This window comes from Macaca fascicularis, chromosome 15 (genome assembly GCF_037993035.2).
Source record: "Macaca fascicularis isolate 582-1 chromosome 15, T2T-MFA8v1.1".
Classification (NCBI taxonomy): Eukaryota; Metazoa; Chordata; class Mammalia; order Primates; family Cercopithecidae; genus Macaca; species Macaca fascicularis.
In genome coordinates this window covers 92689988-92699417 of record NC_088389.1, presented here as the reverse complement: position 1 = coordinate 92699417, position 9430 = coordinate 92689988, and the positions used below count along the sequence as shown (strand labels likewise).

Sequence of the window (9430 nt, the reverse complement as noted above, 5' to 3'; positions counted from 1 at the left end):
CTCTGATGATTAGTGATGTGAAACATTTTTTCACATGTTTTTTCATATGTTTGTTGGCTTGAAGACACTTGTATGTCTTCTTCTGCAAAGTGCCTGTTCGTGTCTTTTGTCCATTTTTAAATGGGGTTATTTAGGTTTTGCTTGTTCAATTATTTAAGTTCCATATTGATTCTAGATATTAGACCTTTGTCAGATGCATAGTTTCTGAATATTTTCTCCCATTCTGTAGGTTGTCTGTTTACTTTATTAATAGTTTCTTTTGCTGTGCAGAAGCTCTTTAGTTAGGTCCCACTTGTCAATGTTTGCTTTTGTTGAGATTGCTTTTGGGGACTTAGTCATAAATTCTTTCCCAAGACTGATGTCCAGAATGGTGTCTCCCAGGTTTTCTTCTAGGATTCTTATAGTGTGAGGTTTACATTTAAATCTTTAATCCATCTTGAGTTAGCTTTTGTATATGGTGAAAGATAGGAGTCCAGTTTTATTCTTTATATGGCTAGCCACCTATCTCAGCATGATTTATTGAATCAGGAATCCTTTCCCCACTGCTTATTTTTGTTGACTTTGTCAAATATCAGATGGTTATAGGTGTGTGGCTTTATTTCTGAGTCTCTATTCTGAGTCTCTGTTCCACTGGTCTATGTGTCTGCTCCATTGATCTATTTGTACCAGTACCACGCTGTTTTGATTACTGCAGCATGCTTCCAGCTTTGTTCTTTTTGCTTAGGGTTGCTTTGGCTGTTTAGGCTCTTTTTTGGTTCCATATGAATTTTAGAATAGTTTTTTTTCTAGTTCCGTGAAAAATAACATTGATACTTTGAAAGGAATGGCACTGAATCCACAGATTGCTTTGCACAGTATGGCAATTTTAACAATTTTGATTCTTCTAATCCATGAGCATGTAATGTTTTCCATTAGTTTGTATCATCTATGATTTCTTTTGGCAGTGTTTTGTAGGTCTCCTTGTAGAGATCTTTCATCTCATTGGTTAGATGTAGTCTGAGGTATTTAATTTTTTTGTGGCTATTGTAAATGAGATTGCATTCTTTATTTGGTTCTCAGCTTGAATATTATTGATATATAGAAATGCTACTGATTTTATATCCTGAAACTTTACTGAAGTCATTTATCAGTTTCAGGAGCCTTTTGGTAGAGCCTTTGGGGTTTTCTAGATATGGAATCATATCATCTGCAAAATGAAATAATTCCACTTCTTCTTTTCCTATTTGAATGAGAGGGTATGTCTTGATGTGGGATCTGGAAACCAAGTATCTGAAAAGTTCAGTTTTGCTATGAGAAAAAAACCATTACTCTATCAAAATGAATCAAGGCTTAATAAAATATTTCATATTTTACATTGAAGGATGAGGAAGCATATAAAGAAAATAGGCATCAAGGTTGGTGGCTGAAATAATGCAGAGAAGTAAAATCAAGTGCAAGTTCAGATTTGGTGACTTGGAGTCTCAACTTTGAATAGAGAATGTATGTTCCATATTATGTAGCATAATTCAGGGATTTCTTTACCCTTTAGTCTCAGGTTTGAAAGAGGAGTTCTGATTCAGAGTCTGGGAGTGTTCCTGAAGCCACCAGTGTTTCTACAGGCAATGGAGGAAAAGCCTAGCCTTTAGAACAAATTGGTTTTTAGGGAGCCCTTGCTGCCCTTTTCACGCCTTTAAACACACAGCCAAATCCCCCATCAGCCTTCACGTTTACAACAAGAACAATTCTCATTTTTTAACTTAGGGAAACACACCATTCAGGACAAGACAATAATAAACACTACTAAATTATGTGAAAGGGTTATAGAACATAAACTCAAAGGAGGGCTGAAGTTGGTTTGAATGCATAGCTAGATGCTTCATTGTAGCCACATAGGCATGAGTAGGGCAAACTGGTGAAATTTGCTGAGGATCAAATTATGCTCCACAAGATCATGCTCGCAAGAACTACCAGAATATCCAACAAAATCACTAGAATCTAAGACTTGCTCAAGAATATTTCTCTGAGAATAGGCAGCCATAGAATGAGTTAAGTGAAGCCAGACCACAACACCTCACTGGATTAATGTCCTGATTTTTCCATTGCATAAGTTTACTCTGGGCAAAATTAGGGTCGGGGGGAGGTTAGGGTGGGAGGTTGGAGGGGAAGAGTGGATCCACACTCTGATAGATCCTATTTAACTAGTTTTACTTTACTGTGCAGACTACCTCCCACAACTGGTAACCTTGAATGTGGGCAGACATGCTTCCAGAAATGTGAGTGGAGGCAGGGGGGAATAAAGAAAATGCAACTACAAAATTGAAAACTCATACTAGCACAATGATGTTTAAATGATTTTCAAGTGCTGGAAAACCGCTGGTATGGAAAAGAGTTGCCTGACGCTTTGGCTTGAAGGCCAGGGCTTGTCACTTACCGCGTCAGGAGAAATTTCTCTCCTTTCGACAATAATCTCTGCACTGCCTACCTCATGAAGTCCTTGCGATGCCAAGATGCCACCAGTGTGGGCTGCGCCGCAGCTGAGCACAGATTCTGCAGCCTCGCACTTTGGACGGGAAGTCCCACCTCCGCAACCCTGACCTGACCGGCTACCCACCCCCACCACCCGGAAGTGAACACCACGAGCTAGCGCGTCTACTTCACAGGCCAGGCCATCAACTCAACTGCCAAGGGGTCCATTGTACCAGCTGGGTCATGGATCTCTCCCGCCTGAAATCTGACTCCACCCACCAAAAGTCTGAGCCTGCAGGCCTAGATTTCGACTCTGCTGGCCAAGATTATTTCTCTGCAGCCCAAGAATTCGACTCTTTCTACCAAGAATTGAACCTAGACTCTCTTAATGAAGATCTTTCCCAGTTCATGCCACATGCCAGGACAGAGACCTCTGTGGGTACATATGAATCCCACTCGACTTCTGAACTGGAGGATCTGACAGAGCCTGAGCAAAGAGAGCTCAAAGCCAAACTCACTAAATTGGAGGCTGAAATTGTAACCCTACGCCACATACTAGCAGCCAAAGATAGACGCTGTGGGAAGCTCAAGAGGAAGTTAGGCTTCACAGCTTTGGTAGGGCTGAGACAGAATCTATCCAAGAGCTGGCTTGATGTTCAGGTCTCCAACACCTATGTGGAACAGAAGGTGTCAGCTGCTCTGTCCACCATGGGCACTGCCCTCTGCAGGAAGCTTGGAGGCATAAAGAAGTCGGCCACATTCAGATCTTTTGAAGGTCTGATGGGGACAATCAAGTCCAAAGTGGCAGGGGGCAAAGAGCTTGGCCCTGACTGTCTTTCTTCTGCAGAGGGTGGAGATGATCCGCTCTCAGTTTTGGGGAGTGGGGAAGACCCACTCCAGATTCCGGGGAGTGGGAATGATCCACTCCCAGTTCTGGAGAATGAGGATGACCAGCTCTGCTTTCTGGAACCAGAATGAGCCCCCTTGGTAACCTTGCCTGGTACTAAACCAGGGCAAGAACCCCCTTCCCTCATTACATTTGCAACTCTGCCCAACAAAAACAAGCAAGTAAACCACAATGGTAAAGTGGTTAATTCCGGAAATTGACAGGATCCAGTTTTGAGAAAAGAACATAGATATTTGCTGCTCTTAAGATAGAGAACCCAAAGTTTTGTACCTGGTTATTTTGCACTTAAGTTTATAGACGAAATGTGTCATTATATTAGCTTTCCTGAGACTGTATCTAATGGACAAGTCAGTGACTCCAGAGGGGTCTTAGCCAAAGCCCAAGCTCTCTTTTGGAAAACTAGTCTATTAGAAAGCCAAAGTAGATTTCTGTTTAAGCTTGAAAGAGGTATGAAGTAATCTGTAGTTTTTTGTTTTTTGTTTTTTTCCCTTCCTCATTTCCTTCCTTCCCTCAGTCTCAGACAAAGTCACCTTGAAAGCTCCACCTGGCCTACAACTTTTATTTAAAAAGATAATCAAGAAAACTTCATCTTCTCTGAGACCCAGAAAAAGAGAGGAAAATAGTAATAGTGCACTTAATGTTACATTATTAATACAGGTTTTGTAAAACTTGTTTGTTTTCAAAGCTCTGGACTAAGCAAAACAACAGCATCAGTTTAGGAAATTGTTACTACTTTGCACACAAACTGAAATTGCAACTTTGCCTTGTGCTTTATTTACAATTTCTTTATATATCAAAATGAGTGTTTTAAAGTTTAACCCTTGAAGCAGCATGTCTTTGCCATAGCAGCACTTCACTTAAAAGGAAGAAATTGCTTCTCTGGCAGTAATTCCTAGTTAGTTACCACCTCCAGCTGAGGGGCTGGAGGAAAACAGGTATAGCCAAATTCAAGAAAGATACACCCCTGTCTCAAGGAACATTTTAAAAAGAATGTCTGTCCCCTGTGAGCTGGCTGTTATGTCTTTGAATGGACCTAACTATACATTTTTGCTCTTAACTCTGCCCTTCTTTTTAGGTAATCCTAAATGAGAAGGAAGCAGAATATAACCCTCTGGAGAGCTCAAGACAGTAGGAACCTGGACTGTGTTTGTTTCAATTTTCTGATATCTGATTTTCACAGGAATATACATTTTTTTTGTTTTCCTTTTCCATTTCCAAAATGCCAAGATCTGGGAGCCTCTTTCATTCCTCTAGTCACACTGCCTGCGATAGAAGTTAGTGTCTTATTGGCTGTGGGTAGAGACTAGGACTCTTATTTGCTTGGGTACATTTCAGTAACCTCTCACTGCCTAAAATAGTAGTCCCTCCAGCCTAAGAAGATGATTCTGTTTTGTTGACTCTTGAATGCTCCCCCAACATTCCTTTGGTTTTCCTATAAGCAAAACCAAATACCACTATAAATATAAAAGCATTTGGTAAACTGTAAAGTTACTCATGTATCCCAACCCTCTACATTTCTGAAGACAAAATTTTGCTTGGATTAAAACAAGATGTTTTACTATTTTGCATGTTTGATTTTTAATTTGTTGTGTTTATCAATCAAAATGGCTTTGTATGCTGAAGAACAAGAGGCGAGCCTGCAGCATACAAGAAATGAAAGTAGTCCAACAGGCAAAGGCTTTGACATATTTCAGGAAAGCTTGTGTTAGGGACAATCTCAGACTATTATCATGGGCCAAACCTGAGAGATGTTATATTTTCTTTAATAATTTCTAAAATAGTAGTAAGTTTCCCCAATAAATTCTCAACTCTGTAAAAGTAGTAAAGTACATATTTATTTTTGTTGATTATTGTCCATTTCTGGCTTAGGATAGATCTTCAATAAACACATGTTAAATCAAGGAAGGAATTAACATCATATACTTCAGACATCAAATATTGAATCTAAGAGATTATCAACAGCATGAACTTGTTGACAAGTTCCTTTTGCTTTTAAACAAAAATATATTGTTTATTCAAAGCCTATCTGAGATCCTACTATGTATCAAGAGCTGTCCCAGGTTCTCAAGGCATAGAAGTAAATTAGACATTGTATGTGCTCTCTAGAAACACTCAGACTTTCAAATCATTATAATTCAGTGAGTGCTAAAATAGAGCTGTGTGCCAGATATAAAAGAAGTCCTGAGGAAGGGGTGTTCAACTCTGTCTTGGTAGGTCAGTAAAGCCTTTAGAGAGACAGAAAGTCTTAGAGGACCAGGAGAAGTTTGCAGACAGACAAGAATAGAATATTCCAGACAACATCCAGAGGAACTGAGTCACAAAGGAATGTATAAGAATGGCATATTCTAGGAACTAACAGTACATCACTGCGGCTAGAGAGGAAGGGGAAATGGTGTTACATGAGTAAGAAAAAATAAGCAGGGGGCAAAAATCATAAGTAGTCTTACATACTACCTTAGATATTAATATTTAAGCCTTTAGGAAATGGGAGGCATTGAAGCACTTAAGTAAAAAAGTAACTATCAAATTTTTGTTTTAGATTACTCTGGTCATCAGAGAAATAGATTAAGTATTAAAGAGGTAGAATCAGACTTAGGAACCAACTGCATGAGGTCGGGAGAGGGGGATAAATTTGCAAGATAATAAGGCTGTAGCATTGAAAAGGCCTGATATTATTGAAACTGGAGTTGCACATTCATTTTGCTTTGGCTTTTTTGTATCAGTGGTCATGGGCACCAAATAAAATGCTTCCATGAACATTTGGATTCTGGCTCTAAAGTTTCCTCGAGATTTCTTTTTTCCACCTGCTTCTACCCTTCCTATGTATTGGCTTTCTTCATCCTCTACCCTGTCTGCCTTCATAACTTGATCATCTCCACTCATCTAGGCCTATTTGGATTTTGTAGCCCAGCTTAAGTCTATTTAACTTGGCCAATTCAGGATGCAATTTTCAATAGTTCCTAGAATATGTGTACACCCAAAGATTCACATCCCTAGGTTTCGCTCAATACCTGAGAACTACCAGATGGGAATGACACTGAAACAAAATTTCCTGAGGCCCTCAGTTTTCTGGGACTTTAATTGCCCATATGAGTGAAGGGATTAGGATAGAAAATTGAGACAAGATGACACGGCCTTGATGTTTATGTCTTCCCACCCCAAATTCATAGGTTGAAATCCTAACCACAGGGTGATGGTATTGGGAGATGAGGCCTTTTGGGAAGTGATTAGCCCTCATAAATGGCTTATCAACAAGCCAAAGGGAGCTTGTTTGCCCTTTTCACCATGGGAAAACATAGTGAGAAGGCACCATTAATAACCCTGGAAATAGGCCTTCACCAGACACTGAATCTACAGATAACTTGATCCACCTCCAGAAAAATAAGAGATAAATTTCTGTCAAGCTACCCAGTTTATAGCAGCCCAGATGACTAAGACACAAGAATTGAAAGTTATGCTTCCCAGAGATAACACTTTCCATGCTGCTGGCAAGGATGATGATATAATACCAATCCCTATGTTCATTACTATCATACATGTCCCGGAAAAATACTAGCATCGCTCCCAAAGAAATTCGCCAGCATTTTCTAGAGGCTCCTCTGCTTTCTGATTCATCAAAATGCCAAGTTCCATATTTGAAAGAAAGTACTTTTATTACATGCTCTACTCTTAATGGCTTGTGTGGACTACAGAGAGGTGATTAGCAATCACTGATCCAGAACTGTGCAGGTTTCCTGATAGTGGCAGGCAATGTGCTTGATGGCTCCACCTATCAAGGGGACAATGATGGCACAGGTTGATTCTGCTAAGGATTTGCATCTGGGCACAGAATTTCAGTTTCTTGCCTGTGGACTGTAATGTAAGGAAAAAGGATGAGCATCACTCTATTGAAACAACTGTGGAAAGAGGATTCCAGAAGGATGACAGAGTGGGAAGCACAAGGAACCTGTCTCTCTACTTAGATAACAATTGAGCTGGCAAATCAGTGTGATGTAACAATTTTGGAACATTAGAATATACTGAAGGCTTGCAACTTCCAGGGGAAGGCTTGAACAATAAATTGTAGTTAATTTCAGTACTCTGAACACAGTACCATCTACCCATTCCCAGTCCCAGCCCTGTAACTGGTAAATGTGCATATGTTTCTGGAACAACCTGTACATAGCTTGTGAGAGCCAGGGTTGGCAAAAAGGACCCTGTCTTCCAAATAGTAGAGATCTGTGCTCTGATCAATCATTGATTGCTGCTTCTGCTCACAGAGGTACAGACAGAGGTGGGCAGCCATTGTTGTTGTACCTAGCCCCACTGTGGCAAGCACCTCCCTACTAGCTGAAGTGACTTCTAAGGGACTTAAAGGGCCAGTGCTCTTTTTTCTCCCCTTCACTTTTCTCTTTTTCCTCTTTTGGGAGCCAGACATTCAAAAACAACTGCATATATGGGAGAAATTAGAAAGTGATTGTGCATGTCCAGGAAAAAGCTCAGGAAATACCTGAGAAGACCTTAAATTTATATTTCAGGTTAATCCTTGGAACAGAGATAGCCTACAACAATAAAAAATAATAACAATCAACAAAAACAGTAACAAAAAAACATTAAATTCTGGGAAATGAGGGGAATCTAATTACCAGAGTTACCACGTTACTAGATTCAAAAGTCCAGTTTTCAAAAAAAATCAGAAGGCATACAAAGAACAGGAAAGTATGGTCCATTTAAAGAATAAAAATAAACCACATGTCCTGAAAAAAAACACATGGCAGATACAGTAGACAAATACCTTAAAAATAGCTTAAAGATGCTCATAGAACTAAAGGGAGATGTGGAGAAAAGAAAATTATGCATGAACAAAATGGAAATATAAATAAAGATACAGAAAACCTAAGGAGAGAAAAAGAAATTCTGGAGTTAAGAAGAACAATAATTGAAATGAAAAATTCACTGGAGGGATTCAAAAGCAGATTTGAGCAGACAGAAGAAAGAACTAGTGAATCTGAGAAAATAAAATTAAAATTATTAAGTCTGAAGAACAGAAGGAAAAAAAAAATTGAAGAAAAGTCAATAGAGCCTAAGGGACTTATAGGACACTATCAAGCAGACCAACAAATACAATGTGAGAATTCCAAAAGGAAAAGAAAGAGAGAGAGAAATGAGCAGAGAGTATATTTAAAGAAATAATGGTGGAAAACTTTACAAATTTGAGGAAAGATGTAAATATAAACATCCAAGAAGCTTAACAAACTCCAAGAAAAATGAACTGACAGAGACTCATACAAAAACACACTATAATCAAACTTTGAAAGACAAAGACAAAGAAAGAATCTTGAAATCAGAAAGAGAAAAGCAATTCATCACACGCAAGAGATACTCAATGAGATCATCAGCAGATTTTTCATCAAAAACTTTAAGGCCAGAAGGCAGTGGTTCAATATATTCAAAATGCTAAAAGTAAAAAAAGCAAAACTGTTGTCCAAGAATCCTATATTTGGCAAAACCGTCCTTTAAAAGTGAGGGAGAAATTAAGACATTTCCAGATAAGCAAAAGCTGAGTTAGCTCATTACACTAGACCTGTGGCTGTAACTCATAACCACATGAAGAAATGAAGATATTAATAAAGGTAAATACAGAGGCACTTATAAAAGCCAGTGGTTTTACAAATTCATCAGCTAATGGTTTGTAACTCCACTTTTTGTTTTCTATACAATTTAAGAGATTAATACATTTAAAAACATATTAATCTAAAAGTTAGCATTATTGTAACTTTGCTTTGTAACTCCACATTTTATTTTCAAATAATTTGAGAGACTAATGCATTTAAAGAAAGTATTCATTTACATTTTTGGACACACAACGTCTAATAACGTAATCTTGTGACATTAACAATCAAAAGAGGTGAGGGCAGAGCTATAAAGGAGCAAAGATTTTGTATGTTACTCAAGTTAAGATGGTATAAATTCAGAGTGTTATAACTTTTTGTTTTATTTTGTTTGTTTGTTTGTTTTTCGAGATGGAGTCTTGCTTTGTTGCCCAGGCTGGAGTGCAGTGGCGTGATCTCGGCTCACTGCAAGCTCCGCCTCCCGGGT

General features: G+C 38.8%; 1 protein-coding gene across 2 annotated transcripts; it reads left to right on the top strand.

Moving 5' to 3' along the window:
* Nucleotides 1-2853: 2853 nt before the first annotated feature.
* On the top strand, nt 2854-5226 carry TPD52L3 (TPD52 like 3). 2 transcript variants are annotated; one of them, XM_045372772.1, is made up of 2 exons: nt 2854-3220; nt 5222-5226. In XM_045372772.1, the coding sequence occupies exons 1-2, from the start codon at nt 2854-2856 to the stop codon at nt 5224-5226; spliced, it is 372 nt and encodes a 123-aa protein (XP_045228707.1). The 2 variants fall into 2 exon arrangements, with proteins under 2 accessions (XP_045228707.1, XP_015292673.2); XM_015437187.2 differs by lacking the exon at nt 5222-5226 and adding an exon at nt 4428-4441.
* Nucleotides 5227-9430: the final 4204 nt, after the last annotated feature.